Here is a 20925-nt window from a genome sequence, read left to right on the forward strand (position 1 = left end):
CTAGTTGTCTGTTTAGCATCTGGCTGCATTGTATATACAAACACATCGAAGCGTGACCGAAGCCTCGCGGTACAGTCGTCCTTATCCACGTGTGTGTGTGTGTGTCTGTGTGTTTGTGTGTGTGTGTGAGAGTTCTACATTTAGGTTCATCTGTTGTAAATTAAATTAGAGTGAAATTAGATTTGTGTCTTCACACGGCTGCGGTTTGTGTTTGTACAGAGCTCAGGAAAACTGGAAATGGAGCGAGGGATGGTCAAACCCATGATCAGAGGAGAGCAGCAGGACAGCAGGTCAGACACTCCTCCTCCTCCTCCTCCTCCTCCTCCTCCTCCTCCTCCTCCTCCTCCTCTTCATCCCCAGCTCGTCCTCCTCCTCTCTGTCCACAGTTTGTTTCTTCTCTTCCCTCCTCACTCTGTTCTTGTGTCTCTTCAGGTCTCAGGACATTTCAGCAGACAGGACAGAGTTGACTCTGCCGGCCGGCATCGAGTTCAGAGACAACTGTAAGTGCTCACGTGTCTCCGTCTGTCCCTCTGTCTGTCCCCCTCACTGGGGCCGGGACCCAGTCAATAGCTGGAAACTATTGAACCCTTTTAGTTGCAGTGCACAGGAACTAGTGATGCCTCTGCAGTGGTTCACAATAAACATCTGATGACAGAAAACAACAGTCTGGGAAATATAGTTAAAATTTGAGCCGTGATATAGTTCAGTATTGAATTCATGTAATTTTCATATTCTTTTTTTTAGATATTGATTTTTATTAACAGAGACATAACACGTTCCTAACCTAACCCGTTTAGATGCATTAAATCTACTCAAAACACAAATAAAACTAAGTATACAGAACTTAAAGTAAGAAAATAAATATATTATAAATGAAATTAAACGGACATCTTTGCTGCGTTCTGTCAAAGTTTTCATATCACCACATATTTTAAAATATAAACACTGATGTGTCTGTGAAAAGCTCATATCGGCTGATTTACGACATTGAATTCCATCTTCCAGATAATTCTTTGTCTCTGTCGTTGTCTAATTTCCATTCAACACAGACCGGTCACTCAACTCCTGCTGTATTTATGCTGCTCATTCTTCATTTAATTGCATTTTATCCAATAGAAATAGAGAAAGCAACAACTCACCCCTCCGTCTGACAGAACAAATCAGTTTCTACATGAACCCAGCAGCAGATGGTTGGTTGGTTTGGCCACGTTAAACAAACTGATGTATCGAGCCCGACGTGGATTCGGTTTTATTTCCTCGTTAAATTTGTTATAAATTCGTTCCAGGTTTCCCGCAGCCTGACGTTTCCCACACCCTCCATGTTGCTCTAAGCCGTTTATTCCGTCTGTGTAACATTTCAGTTTATTGACTCTCTGTGTCCTCCGGGCCTTCATGTGTCTGCATGGGTATATATTTGGTATCGTGTGAGATCATCTGTTTTTCCAGCTGAAGCCGGGTTGTAGTCGGTCGTAGAGCGGGGCGGATAGAGCCAATACCCACAATGCAGTAGGATAAACCACATACTCAAAAAGTCCCCGGAAAGTTTGTTTGGGAGGACGATGCACATGCGTGGTTATAACGTGGAGACTCGCAGGACTCTGCTCCTCCAGGTTTTCATAGGAGGAGTTTTGTCGTAGAGCAGCTGCAGCGAGTTTGACTTCCACCAGCCAAACTAAACTGGAAGCAACTGGTACCACAGGCAGGCTCCGACTGGTTTCCTCCCACATGAGCGACCGCCAGTAGGGACTCAAACAAACCGCTCAAAGATGGGATCTGTCACAATCCTTGTCCTTTACTTCAAGTGGATTTCACTGCACGTGCATCAGATGTAAGGATCTGACAATGTGAATGTGTGCGTTTCCCACCAGCTGAAGACACCTTCCTGTCGGCCATCATCAACTACACCAACAGCTCCACCGTTCACTTCAAACTCTCGCCCACGTACGTCCTGTACATGGCCGCCCGCTACGTCCTGTCGCCGACGTACCGGCCGGACATGTCGCCCTCCGAGAGGACGCACAAGGTCATCGCCATCGTGAACAAGATGGTGAGCATGATGGAAGGCGTCATCCAGGTCAGTACCGCTCCTCTTCTATATCTATTGGTTGTGTGTCGTCACGTTAATCTCATGGGTCACTGACATTACCTCGGAGTGTGGCCGTTAGTTCAGCCGCTCTCCTCCACGGTGCCGTTTCCTGCTTGTGTTGAAATGTGATGTGTTATGTGTCAATCCCCCCCCCCCCACACACCCTCATTAACCTAATTCTTACAAACTATCACGCGCAGTAGTTGTAAGTTGTGTACACTCGTCTCCATGTTGGTCTCTCCACAGTTCCCCCCCACGTCCCCGTCTGTGCTTCTGTCTCGTGTCTGTCTCCCTGTCAGTGTCAGTGCTCGAGGTGTGAAGCCTGCGATGACTCAGGATAGTGTGGATGAAACTCTTATAATAGATGTTTGTTAGATAAGTCATTCTTCATAAGTCTTTGCCTTCAATCCCTCGCTTACTTCTGGATTTAACAAAAAATTAAGTGTTTCAGAAAGAACTACATCCATACTCACATATTGGTTTCCTTTTAAAACAATTAAACATCTAGAACTATTTTCCAAACGCCTCAGTTTCTTTCCCGTTGATGACAACACAGCCCCAGAGTTTTCAAACTAAAACAAGGTCACCACCATTTCCAAACTCCCAAAACTCCAGAGTAGTGCAGACGGTAGGGATGAACAGGGTTGTTTGGATGAAGCTTGATAATTTAAACACCAAGTGAGCACTAGTCTTATAGCTTCCACCTCTCACTGTTGTTGTCTTTGCTCCCGCTGGTTCTCCTGACTGACTGTGTTTTGCTGAAAGTTTTGCTTGGTCCTCCTTTACAATAAGATATTCAGAATTTCGAGCTTTATCCGGATTATCTGTTAAACCTGAGCATGGTTTTCCTCTGACTAACCGAGAGGCTGCCTTTACTCCCATTAACGGTCGCATGATGCAGGATTTACTGCTTTGTCCCAACGTGAAAAATGTTATTGATGATGAAGGTAAATTTGATATGAATAACTGGATTTCTTTGTTGTCAGTGATCCTCTGCTCTTTATTTATACATTTCACACATTAACACTGAGACTTGCTTAGCTGTATTTGTGGTGTTAAACAGTGAGAATAAGCAGCACAAAGACTTGTACACTTTAAATTCAATTTCAAAACCACCAGATTTTGTAAAAATGTACATATTTATACACCTGACATCCATCAGTCATGTTCTTTAACCGATTCACCGGGACTCCACATTGTAAACCATGACCATGTGTGTCATAGTGTGTGTGTGTGTCATAGTGTGTGTGTGTGTGTGTGTGTGTGTGTGTGTGTGTGTGTGTGTGTGTGTGTGTGTGTGTGTGTGTGTGTGTGTGTGTGTGTGTGTGTGTGTGTGTGTGTGTGTGTGTGTGTGTGTGTGTGTGTGTGTGTGTGTGTGTGTGTGTGTGTGTGTGTGTGTGTGTGTCCATACTGTAGCTGTTGACGTGTTTTCTCTCTGTCCTGTGAATGTGTCCTCCTCCTCCTCCTCCTCCTCCTCTTCTTCTTCCTCTTCTTCCTTCCATCCAGGAGATTCCTGAAGGGGATCAGGTAGGAGAGCACATCATGATACGGCTGCTACAGACTCGTCTACCTCACTCGCTCTCTCTTTACCTCTATCTCTCTCTCTCTCCCTCTCGGTTTAGGCGACATGCATAAAAACATTTGTACAAGAAAATCCAAGTGGCTTTCCTGCCAGTTATTGTTTGTTCAGCTCAATGTTAAGTGAAATGTTATACATAAATTGAAAGAATATCACTGTTGAACATCGTCTTTTAATATGGGATATTATTGTGAGCTGCGAATCAGAGAAGAATTATTAATTAAATCTGTTTAAAATGTAACACTTGAATTCACAAATTGGATCTCATGGTTTGAAAGATATTGTGAATATTGATTTTGGTGAGTTTGAGCTAATGACAAATGATAAAGATTAATTTTAGAACCTTATTGTGTGAATCAAACATTGCAAATTGCTAGAAGGAAATTTAAATGTTAATATTCTTACCCTCAATATATTTATTAAGCAGAAGGGACTGGGTGGCACTATTCCTGTAATCAGTGAATTTGGTAGATTAACAAAAATATTTATTAAAGCCCTTCATATATTTTTGTCCTATGTAGATTTTTGGTACCTTTTCTTTCTACATTAATAAAACTGCTGGATATAAATATTTCTATTTCTTGGTAATGCACATTTCTAATCTTTCTGTTTTACAAGAAAACCAAATCTGATCAAGATTTAAATCAGTGATAATGTGAGATTGTGTCGCCCAACCCTATCACCCTCTCTGCCCTCCACTTTTAATCTCCACCTCTCTTTACCTCTCTCTCTCTCTCTCTCTGCTTCTTGACCAGCCCTTCATTGTTGCTGCTGCTTCTTTCTCTCCATTCTAACAGAAATGTAAAATAAAGCCATGATAATAACGCGTCCTACCCACAGCTGGAAAACTAAGCAACAACAGCAACATCCGCCCAAACTAATTCCATTCAGCTTCCTGGACCTGCCTGGTACTAAAAACAAACAAACCAAAAACCCTCCCAAAAAAAAAGAAAGCACAAACCAAAGCACCCACTCTTTCCCCCCCGTTGCTCCATCTTTAATTCTGGCATCCACTTTGTGTGACATCACGTCTTGCTGCTGCGACTCAACAGTGTGGATGAGAGACGGGTCCCGCGTCCCTCTGAGCTCCCCCACCTCCTCTGCTTCACGTGTCTGACGTCCATTTAACGTGTGGAAACCATCTGTCTGTGTTTTCAAATGTTTCCCTCCGTGTTTTTAATGTCACGTTTTTCATTTTGGATGCACTTGGCTCCATCTCTCATTCTCTGGCTGCTCTGAACGAAGAGGGTTGTGTTTCCTCTTCCTTGTTTTTGTTTGATTTCTTTTAAGTTTTTTGTTTTCAAGGCGGGGATAGATGAGTGCAGGGGCGGGGGGGCGGGCTTTGCACATTCCTCCCTCTGTGAGTGGCGGGGTTATTAACCAATCAGCTCTTTAGACACTGAGCTCTCTCCCCCCTTTAGAACCAGGTTATTGTTCTTTAGACTGTAGACCGACACATGCTCCACCATCACCGATCATTCTCTGATATTATTATTATTATTATTATATAAATGAAAACGTTGCTGCTTCTTTTACTTTTATTACTTTAACCTGCAAAAAGGGTCTTAAAAAGTCTAATATTTAATAATCTAAGTCTAAATTAGTGTAGGAAGGTCTTAATTATGTTAACGTTCATTAATTCTAATTGTTGTACTTGAACTAGATCTTAGATTTCATACATTGCAGTCTTAAAAGTCACAATTACTTATTGAAACCTGTAGTTTCCAAAAAACTCATTAAATGATTTTGGTTTCTTTTATAACATGTCTTCAATATGTTCGAAGTCATGAAACAATAGGAATTATTCCAAATACTAGTTTGCTGTGAGAAGATTGATTCCTCCCTCAAGTCTTTGTGAATAATTTGCTTAGCTTGGCTCAAAAAGTAAGGAACAGGAAAACGCCTATAGTGGTTCTGTTAAAAAAAAAAACTAAATTTGTTTAATCTCTTCAAGACGTCACTGCTTCCATTCCAAAACACACAAACCCTCTGTAAAACCACAAATTATTGTTTTTATGGATTAAACAAAGACGTTGTAGCCGTTTTAATTATGCAGCTTTAAATGTAGTTTTCAGTCGATTCCATGAGCTGAGCTAATTAACGGTTTTCCAGAGTCAGACGTGACCTGAAAGTGGTTAAACGCATCTTTTGCTTCAGACTCTCATTAAGAAAACAAATTAACGTATCCCAGAGCATCACAGTATTTAAAAAGGAAACTTATAAAATACTCTACCGAAATAAATTGAGGGCTTAATGTTGGTTGGAAAAATAAATGTAGATATTTATAACTTTTTCAGCTCCAAAAATTTGTCCCAGAAACTTTTTCTGGGAACTCAAAGATTCCTGCAGAACTTTGTTAACCAGTTTCCACCACATATTTAAACGAGATTATGAAAAAATAAACCTGTTGACGTGTGAACAAAACAACTGCAGCTAGTTGTTGTCCACCAGGTGGAGCTAATGCAGAAGACTAAACAACAACAACAGACAGTACACTTAGAGGAGATTTAGATTGTGCTGCTGTTGTTGATTTATATTCCTTGAAAATTATTTCATTGGGAATATGAGAGGAGCACGTTGTCATGTTTTACATTTAAAGGGGGTTAAATTGTGAATATATGTATGTGGAAGTCTACAGTCTAAACAATACAAACAAAAATAGATCTGAACCTGTACAGGGGGGGGGGGGCTTGTGTCTGGTGACCTGGTGAATCAACTTGTGTCTGGGAGTGAGAAGGATTGGTCACTATTGTATCACAGTTTCTGTAAAAATTCAAATGTTATTGGTAATTAGATGTGAAGGAATTGCACTTTGCCTGAGCGTGTGATTTAAAGTGACAGTGGTGACCACTCCTCTGGACTCTGGTTTGGCTTGGAGGGAGGGGGGGGGGGGCACGAGTCTATCCCTGAAGTAACAAACTGCTCCTTCTGGCTGCCACTCAAACAGAAACCCCTGTCTTCTTTTATTTGAACTCCTCCTCCTTCAGCCCCCCCGCTCTAACAGCCTCCTCCGTGTGTCTTCTGTCTGATTGGTACGTTACAGAAGCAGAAGAACATCGCGGGAGCGCTGGCCTTCTGGATGGCCAACGCCTCGGAGCTGCTCAACTTCGTCAAGCAGGACCGAGACCTGAGCCGCATCACGCTGGACGCCCAGGACATCCTCGCCCATCTGGTCCAGATGGCCTTCAAGTCAGTCTGAGTGTCTGTGTGTGTGCGGTTGTGCGACTGGATGTTGCAGGAGTTGTGGGATATATTTTCAGAGATGCATTCCCACCAGGGGAAATCAGGGAATTGGATCAGTTCTCTGTGTTAGTTTTTCAAGTCACGTCGAATGATGTCCTTGAAGGATCAGAGCTAATTCCACAAATATGATAAATCTAAAGAAGAACTTCAAACTAGGTCCATCACAAACTGATCCTCACAAACCAAGGAAGGATATTTTTATGTCAATGAAGTGAAGATGGGATGCAGAGCTTTGTTTATGGTTTGACGATGATGAATCTTTGTGTTTGTCTCTAACAAACTGTGACGTGTGATTGCAGATACCTGGTTCACTGTCTCCAGGCTGATCTGAATAACTATATGCCCGCCTTCCTCGACGACCCAGAGGAGCATAATCCACAGAGACCCAAGATAGGTAAAATATACAAGAAACACACAGAGAAGACGTACAGCTGTCCAAAGATGTTTTAATTTCTCCTGTATTGTTCATAACATATCGATTAAGTCAGGTTTTTCTTGCACTGCCTTCAGGAGTGTCTAGGTTTGGGAATCACTGTCTGAAAGCATCACTTTCACTTTTAAAACTCTGTGAAACCAAGAGTTTAATTAAACTTAAAATCCAAATCCTGAACTTCACCATTCTCCATATATCGGTGGTTTGACACAGGCACACCGATGTTTTGATTCTTGCTTTATTAAACATTGAAATATATTTTCCCTTGCAGAGGATGTCCTGCACACGCTGACGGGGGCCATGTCTCTGCTGCGGCGGTGTCGGGTCAACGCCGCTCTGACCATCCAGCTGTTCTCGCAGCTCTTCCACTTCATCAACATGTGGCTGTTCAACAAGCTGGTGACGGACACGGACTCGGGGCTGTGCTGTCACTACTGGGGCGCCATCCTCCGCCAGCAGCTCAGCCACATCGAGGCCTGGGCCGAGAAGCAGGGCCTGGAGCTCGCCGCCGACTGCCACCTCAGTCGAATCGTCCAGGTGGGGAGGGCAGAGAACATGTGAAACCTACAGCTCTGTGTGAAGTAGAGGAATTCTAAGTTTAATTTGTGTGTGTTCCAGGCCACCACCCTGCTGACCATGGACAAGTACTCCATGCAGGATGTGCAGAACATCCACAACACCTGCTTCAAGCTCAACTCCCTGCAGCTGCACGCCCTCATGACCAACTACCACTGTGCTCCAGATGAGCCTTACATCCCGCCTGTGAGTCACACACAAACACACACAGACGTCTCAACTCGTGACACACTCATATTAAAAAACACAACTTGATTGTGGAGTAGAAGAACCACAGTTCCCTGATGTGTTCTTCTTCTGGTGTGTGTGTGTAGGAGCTGATAGACCACGTGGTGGCGGTGGCGGAGAACACGGCTGACGAGCTGGCGAGGAGCGACGGCAGAGAGGTGCAGCTGGAGGAGGACCCGGACCTCCAGCTGCCCTTCCTCCTCCCGGAGGACGGCTACTCCTGCGACGTGGTGCGCGCTCTCCCCAACGGCCTGCAGGACTTCCTGGACCCGCTGCTGCAGAGAGGTGATGCTACTGGAACCTAGACCCGTGATCTAGTTGTGGGAATACATCCCACTGAGCACCAGTCAGCTGATGGGGTTATGTTTGGTACATTATTGGCAAAGCTCAGTCCGAACGCTGAGGTGGAAATATATATATGATTAAAGTTTATTCTTCTGACTCTTTCGAGCAAAAACAATCAATTGGTTTGTGAAAAATAAGTGCTTTTATTTTGAAAATCAAAAAAATGTCTAAAAACAATGCGGACATAACTTTGGGCTGTAGGAAATTATAAATGATGTTTTTCTTTTTGAGAAATTAGTAATAGTTTTATTGGTTTGTTTAAACCATTTGTGTGTCTGTGTGTAACCATGTGTGTTTTCTCTTACAGGTTTTTGTCGGTTAGTACCGCATCCTCGTTCGCCCGGCACCTGGACCGTTCACTTCGAAGGAGCCGAGTGTGAAACCCCCTTCTCTGCACTCGACAGCTCTGAGATGGTAGGACATTCTCACACAGACACACACACACACAGACACACACAGCTTATCCCAGGTAGAGCGGGTACCACAGAGGACTCGATGCAGGTTGGATAATGCTGACTCTTGGAAACTGTGCAGAGCAAAGTGCAGAGTGGAGGTGAAGGCTGTGACAGGCGTCAAATCTCAAGGCTCTGATGCAGAGTAACTTCAGGACACTAACGTCTTTCATCCTGCTCTGTCTCTCATTCATTTTCTGAACGCCTGCAGGGAAAGGGTTAGGGCTCAGAGTTTTTAATGTCTCGTATATCTGCACATTTTAATAAAACTACAAACAAGACGTGGAACTGATTCATTCAATTTAACTTGTTTAAACCTTCAAAAACCTAAACATTCAGCATCAACTAAGATACCAATTATGGTGTGAGCAGATTAAAGAGAAGGGTTAGTGTCTGGAGGAATTTCAAGAAAACAAAGCAGAAAATGTGAAACTAAACATAGCAGTAAGTTATGAAGATGTAAATCATACTTGAGTTACCAGACTGAAGAAAGAGAGAGAGAGAGAGAGAGTTCAGGCGTCACGGTCTTCTAGACAAAATGAAAAGGTGAGTTTCAGACTAAAAAAGGTAAAATTCCTGAGCAGAGACGATTTGACGGCACAACAGACTATTTTTAGAGAGGTCTAAATCTGGAAGGTGCTTTGAATTTGGATCCTGTGTGAGTGCGTGTGTGATAGTGTGTGGGAGTGATGGTGTGTGTATTTATATAGGTTTCCCTTTGACGACATCATTCAGATCCTGAATCCTTCAATCCTTTAAATGTCAACTGGGGACAACATTTTATTTTGGGTCCCTGGTTAAGGTTCAGGTGTGTGTGTGTGTTTGTGTCTCTGTGTGGTCTCGTAGTTTGTAGGCAGTGATTACAGTCACTGCAGCAGACGCAATTTACTTTTCATAACAACCTTCACAGATGCAACACACAGACACACACACATACACACACAGTGAAACAAACTTCCACACACAGCCACTTCCTGTGTAATTGGTCTGTTTATCCCTGTTCTACTATTTCATGACTGCAGTCTCGACATAATGCAGGCGTCACACACAGACACACAAACACAGACACACACACTGTGATTAATGGTGTGTGTTCAGGCTCTTGTGCCCCCCCCCCTCCTCCCCATGAACACAGTTTTGTCCTGCATCCACATCAGCAGATTGGCTATGATGTAGTTTGTTTACATACCAAAAGTGTGAGAGTTGTGTGTGTGTGTGGTGGAAGTTGCACACGTTTACACAAATACTGGAGCACATGCGTTAGTCAATCCAAAAAAAAAAAAAAAATCCAGGTCAAACTGGTTCTGGAGAAATGAGGCAGATGCATCTTCTGAATGTGGCGTTTATTTCCTGTGTATTCAGAATAGCATGGACAGCTAGCGTAGCACGTTAGCATCACAGCTGTGATTGGTGTCCTGAGCGGGACTACGAGTGACTCCTGTTACACTACACACATTCTAAAGTATTATTAGAGAAACACATTGTATTATAGCTGCTTTAAAGAAATCAAACCACGAGTAAACATCTGGTTCAGTTTGTCCTCGGACAGAAGTCGCAGCTGGGCGGTCGTTGTCGTGTAGTAGCCGTCGGTGTGCGGTGTTGTTGTCGTCTAACTCGTCTTTTAGTATAACTGCAGTGTTGTTGTAGCAGTAGTTGTATTGTAGTTGTCGTGTGGTTTCTGCTGCTTTGTGTGGTTCTGGGTGTTCCTGCAGAAACACATCGGACGTCTCTCCGCTCTGAGCGGCGTCCAGCCACACACGACGGCCGACACACCATCGCACAAAAATACACAATGTGTTAGAGACGTGTCAGCGTCTGACGGGAGCTTGTTTGTGTTGGAGTCTCCTTTGTCAGATGACATTTTTTTCAAGATGTGGGAAACCTCGCTCTGGTCTTTGTTTCTGTCTCTCTTTCTCCACCCAGTCACCCAACCCTGGAGTGTGTGTGTGTGTCTGTCTCTGTGTGTGTGTGTGTGTGTGTGGGTAGCCATGATGTGGTTTCTCATTCTTGACTCGATTCCAGCGACCACAGGTTCCTCTGTGGTCTCCCCCTTTCCCTATTATCCCTCCTTCATTCCTTCCCTCCCTTTTCCCATCCCTCCCTCTTCTTACTCCAGTCTCATATTCGGCCGTCGCATTTCAGAGGAAACCATAGAGCTCTGTCCAGAGAGCGATCATAGAGTTTCACCCCGGCTGCTCTACACCCATCGAAGAGGTTTCATCCTCACTAACAGTTCTTCTCTCCTGTCCATCTCTCTTTTCAGCCAATGAGGAAAGACCCGGAGGTTGTCACCGTGACCCTGAAGAAGCACAACGGCATGGGCCTCAGCATCGTGGCCGCCAAGGTAGGAAACGCCACCTGCAAGTGTGTGTTTATGTGTGTGTCTGTGTGTGTGTAAATCATTAAATCAAACTTCAGCTGATCTGAAGAAATAAACGTCTTTTAGTAGGTAAAGACAGAAGAACAGAAGTGTGTGTCTGTGTGCGTCCAAGCGACACAGATTCAGGGCAGCTGTGAAAATGAATTGAGATTTGTGTGTGTTACCTTCTTGTTTGATGCAAATTTAACAAATTGTGTTAACTATATTACATCGGATGACTAATTGGAACAGGATGAATAAGACTGGATGCATTTCAAGAGGTTTCACTTGTTTCACTTAGTTTAGGTGCAGGTTGGATCCACAAGTACAACAGGTCACCAGAGAAATGATCCCTAAAAAGAAAATATATATAAATGATCAGTTTTAAATGTGACAGATTTGCAGCGTTGCAGCACCTGCTGGATAAAATCAGTATTGCAGCACTCACACAGAAAACCGGGAAATCCTTTTTCCGCTGTATATGTCTGTTAACATTAAAACAGAGTGAGGAAATGCAGCCGCCGTTATAAAAGTGTAATGATAATTTAATGTTGCTATTTTAGAACATTGTGGTGTTAGTCGCAGCTCTGGTTTATTTTACCAAGGTCTTTAAAGCACATGTAACAGATGTAAACACAAGAGCAATCATCAATCATAAGTGTTTAAAACAACATCACCCTCATAGGCACGACAGTGAGCTCTTTCATCCTGAGCAGTCAAATTAATCATTATCCCTTCACCTCGTCAATACCAGCTCACAGGTGTGTGTTTGTCTGGATTATAATATATATCTGGGATTATCTGAGCAGATTGTGTTGAATCCTCAAACCCCAGAGCAGGTCCCTGTTGTGCACCGTGTCCCAAATCAACTACATTTTAATTAAGAGAGGGGAATCCTGCTTCCTGAAGGTCAGACGGTTGCGTAATTCTGTGTAAAGGACTTTACCTCATGTGCGATTCCACAGGAAAGAATCCCTGGACTCTGGTGGTTGTGTTGTGTTGTTGTGTCCTGTCACAACAGCTGTGGTGATGCACCGTGATCTGAAGTTGTGTTCTTTAATGAAGCATTCGGACCAGTTTGTTCTCGGTCTGAAGCCTGAAGTTTCTCCCTCTCACTTGAGAGTGGAGTGGAGTTTACTGCTGGGGGGGGGTGGAGTGGAGAGGACGAGCGGGAAGGAAGGACGCACTGAGGAAACCTCATTGCTCTGTTTATTTTCGAAGCTGTGTGGACGTACAGGGAGGAGAGTAGGCGGAGGAATGGGTGTGTGTCTGTGTGTGTGTGGGTGGGATGGGAAAGTCAGGTAGGGAGAATTCTGTCAAACAGCTGCTTGAATTGTCGGTAAACTGGTCTGAGCTCTGTCCTGTTATATAACCCTGTGGGTGTGTAGTTGTGTGTTAGTTGTGTGTGTGTGTGTGAGTCTGAGCTGCAGCAGCGCTCCACCTCAGTCCGACTCCTCACCTCTGGATCTACTCCTGGATTCTATGTTTCCTCACAAACACTCGTCATTAGGAGCCCGAGGAGGAATTTCACTGCACTTGGGAACTTTTGAGGAATCCACTGCAGCTTTCTTTGACCACAGGCGCTGGAATCTTCACAGTTTTTAATCCTTATCTGATTTATTTTTCTCTTTAAAAATGACCTGCACCACGTTTCCACAACTTTTCGTACTTTCTTCCTCTCGCGGTCTCATTCGTTAATCGCGGGATTGAACGGCAGCTGAATGGATTTCTGCCGTCCGGCGGAGCTGGAAGCTTCTCAGACGTGTAGCCGCATGTGAACAGGTTGAAGTGGGATTCAAACAGTCTCCGTACCGGACGTCCCAGTGTGAACTGGTCTGGACAACACTAACGAGCAGCTGCAGCATGTGGTTTTCTGTGGTGGGCAGGAGAGACCAGGTAACAGGGCTTTTATGATTGTGGGTGTAATAACAAAACCTATTATGTATATTTTATTACATTTATTAGACCAGACTCCTCCGTCTCTTCCTTCTTCTTCACCTCCTTTAAGCTGCTCACACTCTGGTCTGACTCGCTCGCTGCAGTGTTGAGCAGCGGGCTGAACATTGAACACATGTGGAGGACAGTGGCCCGGTGTGGATTCACCCGGCGGTGTGACGACCGCCTGGTTCGTCACTTTTCACTGTTTGCTTTCAGGGCCGTTCGGATAATGGTTAAACTAAAGTACACACACGAAACACAGATGGTGAAAAATACAGATAGAGTTCTGTGAGAACGTCCTCAGGAGGTTTTTTATCTTCCTTTCACTAGTATCACTGAACAGAATATAATCCAGTGTGGTGAGAACTGCGGTTTAAAGGTGGTTCTGTTGTCCCTCCTCGGTAAAACCAGTTTATCAGGGCAGTGTTTGATCTGCACCGTCTGATTACATATAACAAATGTTTGAGAAGTTATATCAAACTCTTTTTTTCCGTTTTGTTTCTCTGGAGTTTTGTGTGTTTTTAAGCAGATTTGTACCTTTTAAACTACTCTGTGTGTGCGTTTGTGCGGTATTGTGTTTCTTTCCTCCGGACAGCTCCCAGCTTGAGTTGAGGAAACTTTGTTCCCGCTCCTCCTCCTCCGCCCGTGTTAGTGTGTTTACTCATTTATTCTTTCACTTTAAAGAACAGAACAATCTTTCTGTGCAGGTCCAGAACAACAAGAACCTGAACCTTTCCCCTCCAAACTCAAAGAGCTGCCCTGGTTCTGTGTGTTTGAAGTATTAGTGGTTTGTGTGTTTGCAGAATCAAACTCAAAGTGGAACAATACTATGAGAGCGTTGCCCCCTGTGAGGGCTGGGACAATGGGAGGATGTACCGCACACACACACACACACACACACACACACACACACACACACACACTTACACAGGCTTTCCTGTAGAGCTGCAAGCAGGAGGTGTTTACAAGGTGCATGGATGAGAACATGTGTGCAGCTCTGTGTGTCTGTGTTGTGTGTCTGTGGTGGAGGGACATTGTGTCAGGTTAGTGTGGAAAACCAGGAGCAGACGTGCACTTTGTGGTTCCTGGTAGATGAACCCGCAGTGAGCTTCACAGAGAACTGCTTCGTCATGATGAGAAGTGCGTTGACCTTGATCAACATGCAAAGAAAAGCTCAGAGCAAAACATGACTCGAGTAAGAAAAGATCATTACCTCTGTCATGGAGTTTGTTTTCATCCATAAAGTGGATCCAGATAATGAAATAATAAGAATTCATGGATCGTGGTTTCTCTCTTTAGGGATCTGATATCGTTGACTGTTTCTAATTTGGTTCAGATCCAAATAAATATCTGGATCTAGTGAACTTGACTGTTGGGCGTCGGCTCTACTGAGTGACTTTCAAGTCGCAGTTTGTTTCCTGAAGCTTGTTATAAATGTCAAATCTTCAAAGTTCTCTCTTTATGCTTTTTGTTTCCTCCAAATTACATCAATTCTGCATCAAAATAAAACTTAACACATCTTGCATTTGGGCTGCAAATCAATAACTTGTGATTATTAGTGTGAATTTCTTCTCTCTCTCAACACTTGAGCTTATTGCATCAATCTTCTCTGAAAACTAATTTCTGCTCCCTGCATGTTTTAAGAGCAGAAGCACCATCGTCTTTTTAGTCCTTCATTAATTTTTTAAAACCCTGCTTCCACTTCTGCTCCGTGTTTCTTATCTGATGAGACAACCTCAGCTTCAGGTTGGGAGCAAACTTCAGTTGTGCTGTGAACTGAAGAATTACAGAAGGATTAAAAATAATCCTGTGCAAACAGATGCAGCAATAATAATTATATAAAAGGAGGATTATGGAGATGTCCATCAAAGTGACTGTGTGCGTGCCCTGAGATGTTGAATCCACCCAAATGACAGAGAACACCTCTGTGGCTGCACGGGGCCTTCAAACACCTCCTGGCTTTTAAACCACCTCTCGTGGGGAAGTGGTTTCTCCCTCAGAGAGGCTCCAGAGAGCAGCCCGACGTGTTGAGACCTGTAATCCTGGTGCGCTGCCAGTCGGCATTAACGGTAGTTGTGTCCGCCGCACATCAGAGGCTGGTGACCCCCCCCCCCCTTTGACTCGGTGGCTCCGCTGTCCACGTGAGTTTCTCATCGTGAGTCAGACGCAGAGAAAAATGTCACGTCACTCTGAGTCTGATGTCCGGAGGATTTGCACAAATGGAATTTACATTTGTGCAAATTCAGATTTCTTTACTTGCTTGGTCTTTTTTTCTCAAGGACTTTTAGTTATTAAAACTTTCAATTGGGCTAATTGGACAAAACAAGATCTTTAAAAACGTGATGCAGCACTTCATCAAGAAACGTGAAGACAGTTGCAGGAACACAATTGCAAACTTTTCCAAACAAAGCATTTCTGTACGTGTGTATCTGTGCTGCAGTTAGCTGATGTTTAATTCAGCCCGGTTGTGCAGCTCTCGTGTCTGGTGCACTGTTTATTTTAAGTGTTTCCTGTCATGACAAAGTTTACGACACAGTAGTTAAGAGAATTCAAGACAAATAAAAAACCTATTACACTGTCGCCAGCGAAAGCAGTCAATAAAAATCAGGAACGCTCTCTGAGGAAGGAGTGTGCGTGAAGAAGAGAAGTTACTGAGTGTAACCTGCGTCATGGGGGGGTCTGAACTTCTTTTTAAAAAGTTGTGGCGTCTCCATCGAGTCCCAGAGCGTGAAGCCCGAGGCCGTTCCTCTCTAATTCAGGCCTGGCAGCTTCAGGTGCGTTTGATTTGTTGTGTCGGGGCTCTTTAAAGAACCAGAGCTGCCCATTAAATCACAGGACATCAAACCCTGAACCTGCCTCAGGCATTTTCAGCTTTTCTTACAGATTTATTTATTTCTAAATAACAAAGAGTTTGTATATTCGTTAGAGTGTTTTTGTCGTCAGTTGAGTGAGTGTGATTGCCACAGCGTTGTGTTGTTTTTTATGTGTTGATAAGTTGACGGCCTTTCTGACGAGTGGCACATCTGGTTTCACTTTGACCCCAACGCTCCAACATCAGCTCCCGGGTTTAATCGTTCCACTTTGCCTCAGACCTGCTGTGAGCGCACGCTTCAACACGCCCACGTCTCCACAGCTCCACTCTCAGTGTCCGTCTGGAACAAAGACTTAATACTTCACATTATCAACAACATCGTGTTCGACCACAGCAGGAAACGAGCTCCAAAAGTCCTCAGAGTAGCTGGTGGAACATGTGGCTGATAAAAGAGTTCCCTCAGGAGTTTGTCGATAATGAAAACTAGTAAATACAGGACTCACAATTCATCTTATTGCTGCTCCATGTCTGCTGGAGGAAGTTACTTGCACCGCTAAACACAGATGTCTATTTACTTGCATCCATCATCTTCTCAACTTAAACTTCTTCCTCCGTGATGCCGCTGATATGTTCTGCACTGATTTCAACTGCCTAAATAAGAACTTGCTCATATTCACATTTGAACATTAGTTGTGTAACACTGACGGACAGGACACAAGTGTCCCACAAGTGTCTCTGGAGACTGTTTAGTCTCGTCCGTCCTCACAAAGCTGAGGCTCCATTTGGAAAAAGACTCTTCACTGTCGTCTGTAATGTTCAACAGTCGCAGTGATTCACTGTTCTTCTCTCATTGTGATGTCACTCACAGGAAATTCGTGCCTGCATGAATCCAGCCTCATTATTACATCTACACACACACACACATGCACATACACAAAAACACTAACATGCACACATTCAGAGAAAGAGCTGAAACATTGAGGGTCAAATAGTTTGAAGGACTGAAGTCTCTGCTGTCTTCTTGTTGTGGAGCGGCTGGGACACAGATCTGTGGACAGTGGACGGAGCAGCAAACAGAAAAGTCTCTATTCACAGAGTTAACGACCCGAACGCCACATTTCATTATTACTGGAGCAAATAACACCGAAAAATGAAAGTAATGAGGTTAAAGTCTGAACTCCTTCACTTACTTTCAGTCAATATGCGGAAGCTCAGGAAAGTATTTGTTTCATTTAGATGTGGGAGCAGCACAAAGCTCATTGTCATTAAAAACACAAGCTTGATGTTTGAACCCAGTATTTATATTTTCCATCTCATTGAAAAGTTGGTTCCTGCTGCAGGGAGAATCCGATCAGTCACAGTCGAGGGCCTCGTGCACAGAGCCTGCTGGAAGTAGACCCCGCAGATGATTATCATAATCTATGTGTATATATATGATGATTACGATGCCCATTGTGGGCCAGAGTAATGAAGTAGTTTTAAATAAAAATCCCCACTAGTATTAAACGTGAGCTGCAAACAGTAGGAGCCATTAACCTGAGTGTAAACTCTGCTTTACAAGACTCTGTGTGCCAGGTCTGACGAGTGGCAGCGATCACCACTTTATAGACGCTGTGATTCTCAATGTGAAGGTTGTGTTTTCATTGTGTGTCTGGAATATAGCTTTTCCTCAAACCTGCTTTAGAATAATGAAAATCAAAAACGACATATTTTTCTGTGATACATGATTTTCATGTTTTGCGCCTCTGTAAGGAAAGATTTCTCAGAAATGTTCCTCTGGTTTCTGGTTCTGCTGTTGCACAAACTCTGAGGATAAACATGTCAAGATGGTAAAGAAAGCGTTTGAATCGTCTGATAACGTGCCAGCACTGAAACCGCCTCCCCACTTCAGAGACACCCCACACACAGACACACACAGACACACACAGACACACAGAGACACACACAGGCGCTCTGGTTTGTATGTGCAAAAGATTTGCTTTAGGGAACATAATAAGAATCTAGTGTTTTCCAGTGGGAGACTTAATTGTTTGAGAATCAAACGTTGACACTAGATAATCTGTAACAAGCCAGAGAATCTAAAAGAAAAAACACATAACTGCTCCTGTTGCTCTTCTAATATCTCAGTTTGACATGAAGGTGATTGTTAGCACCGATAAGAGACCAGGTGTTTAGATCACCACCGTTTTGCAATCTGTCTCCGCTCTGTTCAGTATCAACGCTCTGGATCAGCTGTGTATAAAAAAAGTGAGCTTTTTAAATTCCTGGTGGAGCTGGACTCCCTCCTGGTGCAGGGCATCATCAGTCAGCACGGCTGGGTGTTAGCGGTGCTTCTCCCTGGACCAGGATTAGACCACACAGGTCCAATGAGGTGGTTGTGGTGCGTGTTGCTCTGTAATTTGTGTCCTGAAGAGTCGTAGCTCACCTGCACCTCAGAGACTTCTGGGATCAGGACCCATCATGACCCTGTTCAGACCTGGTATGAAGATGATATTAACCCAGTCTCTCTCTCTCTCTGTCTGCAGGGTGCTGGTCAGGAGAAGCTGGGCATCTACATCAAGTCCGTGGTCAAAGGAGGAGCAGCTGACGTGGTTCGTACCAACACTAAAAACAATATCAGAGAAATGTAAGGAAGAAGAAGCGACACAGTGACTCACTCTGTGGTTTTTGTTCCCACACAGGACGGTCGGCTGGCGGCAGGCGACCAGCTGCTGAGTGTGGACGGGCGCAGTTTGGTCGGCCTGTCACAAGAGAGGTAAGAACCAAGAACCTGATGTCCTCTCCTGCTCGAGTTTCCATTTTGAAACTGTAAATGGGGGAAGTTCCCAGCTGACACTTAAACATCATAACTAAACCATAGAAGAAACCAGTGATCCAGCCCAGAAGCAGCAGGGAGGAGGTGTGGGTGGCACATGATGTGTTTTTCTTTTATATGCCCATCCACCCGCCACACATTGACGGATTGACATATTTATGGTCGAGCGATGATGAATCTCAGGTTTGATTCTATTCTGAGGATCGAAAACATTTTGAGAAGTGAAGTTTGATGCTGTCGTGACATCAGAGAACCACAAACCTCAGGGTTGAGGCATCTTGAGGTTGTTGCACTGAGGCGGTTGTGTCCCATTTGTCCAAGTGTGTGTTCAGAACACACAGCACGAGCAGAAAATGTGTGTGTGTGTGTGTTCGTGTTTTGGAAACAGCTCAGTAGCTAACGCCCCACACACATGAATCCAGTTATTCCTCTCGCTCAGCATGTGCAGACTTGACGTGTCTAAAGGCCTTCAGTGAGCAGACAGCAGGTGGGACGAGGATATTGTTTAAAATCAGCAGCATCTGATAACGTTCAGCCTCAGACGCGTCCAGCGGTCGTATCATCCTGTGGTCGTCTCCTGTCCGACTCCCACAGGTTCCACTGAGCAGGTTCAGATTGTAATTATGAATCACAGCCTCCCGGTCTCTGGTTTCAAATTAAAACTCAGATCCTGTGATGTTTCCTTATGTGGATGTTGAGCCTGTACTTCGCCGAACGTCACATTCCCCGAGTTCCATCCAATCGAACACACATGGCTCATTACCTCATGTGATCTGCCCCTCAACTATTTTGAGGATTTGTTTAAAGCCGAGTGCACGGAGAATAACAGTGTGTGTGTGTGTGTGTGTGTCTGTGTGGGATTGTATTCATATTACAGATAATCTCTCCCTCCTCTCTTTTATAATACAAAATAATCATTACTAGTGTTTTTTAATCAAAATAATGACTGAAAGTATTTATTTTATTGGTTTTGCACTTTAACTCAAACATTAAATATCTGCAGTGCAGCTACTCTGATGAGTGATTGTTTTTTTTGACTTTCTGGTTCCAGCTTCTCCAATATTATCATTTTTGTGTTTTTATATCATTGTTTATAAACAAGTTGTGGTCGGAGACAATGTGAACATGTTTCCATGTTTTTCTAGCTGTTTGGAATCGGTATCAAAGCTGAAACTACTTTCAAAGAATGTGTGTGTTTCAGAAATATGAAACTTCTCATGAGGTTGTAAGCATCTCACCAGATGAACCCCCCTCTCTCTTTTCTGTGTCTGTGTCTGTGTGTGTCTGTGTGTGTCTGTGTGTGTCTGTGTGTGTCTGTGTGTAGAGCCGCCGAGCTGATGACGAGAACGGGCTCAGTGGTGACTCTGGAGGTCGCCAAGCAGGGCGCCATTTACCACGGGCTGGCTACTCTCCTCAACCAGCCGAGCCCCTTGATGCAGAGAGGTGAGCAAACGCACACTCCGTAGAAGTTTAGTTGTCGTGCACTTCCTCATGTTCACAGTTTCTTTTAAACATTTAACTACTCGTCAAAGTCAGGAATTGTGTAATTGTAATATTTCTGTTGTTGTACAGTCTCTGTAGTCTCATTCTCTGGATTCAGGATCTTCTGAATTTTATTTTCTTGTTCTCATTCTTTCTTTTTTATTCTTATTCTGATTTTACTTGACTCAGAGAATTGTGATGGTATTTCTTACTTTTTGGGGATATTAATCTGCTTCTTCTCTTAATTAAATAATGAATAATTGAATTAAGAAAAAAGAAGCAGCTTAATTACAGAATAAACTTCCCTGAATGTCCTTAAACAATCCAGAACATTAAAATGTCTTGGAATTAAAAGCCGTTTTAAAAGCTCATACATTTTGCTTCTAAAACCTGCAGATTTCTGTTGTTAGAAGGGATTTTCCAAAGTTTGTGATGAATGGCCTATTGTTAGTTCCTCTATTAGTTAATGGCAGCGATTAAGTGTTGCAGATGATGGGAGAGAGGCAGACGTATCCAGACACTGTGTCCTTGTCCTCTCTGTGGAGCAGACTGGAGGATATAATGAGTGTTTGTGGCT

The 20925-nt window shown here is 43.7% G+C and overlaps 1 protein-coding gene across 16 annotated transcripts in view; it reads left to right on the forward strand.

The window, feature by feature from the left end:
• The window catches only part of afdna (afadin, adherens junction formation factor a), a 68079-nt gene that overhangs the window by 33473 nt on the left and 13681 nt on the right, over positions 1 to 20925 (forward strand). For 12 of the 16 annotated variants that reach the window (XM_062411675.1, XM_062411665.1, XM_062411672.1 and 9 more), the window contains 14 exons: positions 220 to 290; positions 433 to 500; positions 1869 to 2074; positions 3593 to 3613; positions 6709 to 6854; positions 7208 to 7302; positions 7613 to 7878; positions 7960 to 8103; positions 8232 to 8430; positions 8798 to 8904; positions 11206 to 11286; positions 18577 to 18642; positions 18733 to 18806; positions 20191 to 20309. In XM_062411675.1, coding sequence (XP_062267659.1) covers positions 220 to 290; positions 433 to 500; positions 1869 to 2074; positions 3593 to 3613; positions 6709 to 6854; positions 7208 to 7302; positions 7613 to 7878; positions 7960 to 8103; positions 8232 to 8430; positions 8798 to 8904; positions 11206 to 11286; positions 18577 to 18642; positions 18733 to 18806; positions 20191 to 20309 — 1663 coding nt within the window. The remainder of the gene's footprint in view (positions 1 to 219; positions 291 to 432; positions 501 to 1868; positions 2075 to 3592; positions 3614 to 6708; positions 6855 to 7207; positions 7303 to 7612; positions 7879 to 7959; positions 8104 to 8231; positions 8431 to 8797; positions 8905 to 11205; positions 11287 to 18576; positions 18643 to 18732; positions 18807 to 20190; positions 20310 to 20925) is intronic. The other 4 variants (XM_062411668.1, XM_062411681.1, XM_062411677.1 and 1 more) reach the window with 1 other exon arrangement.

The sequence above is a fragment of the Platichthys flesus genome, chromosome 18 (genome assembly GCF_949316205.1).
Source record: "Platichthys flesus chromosome 18, fPlaFle2.1, whole genome shotgun sequence".
NCBI lineage: Eukaryota > Metazoa > Chordata > Actinopteri > Pleuronectiformes > Pleuronectidae > Platichthys > Platichthys flesus.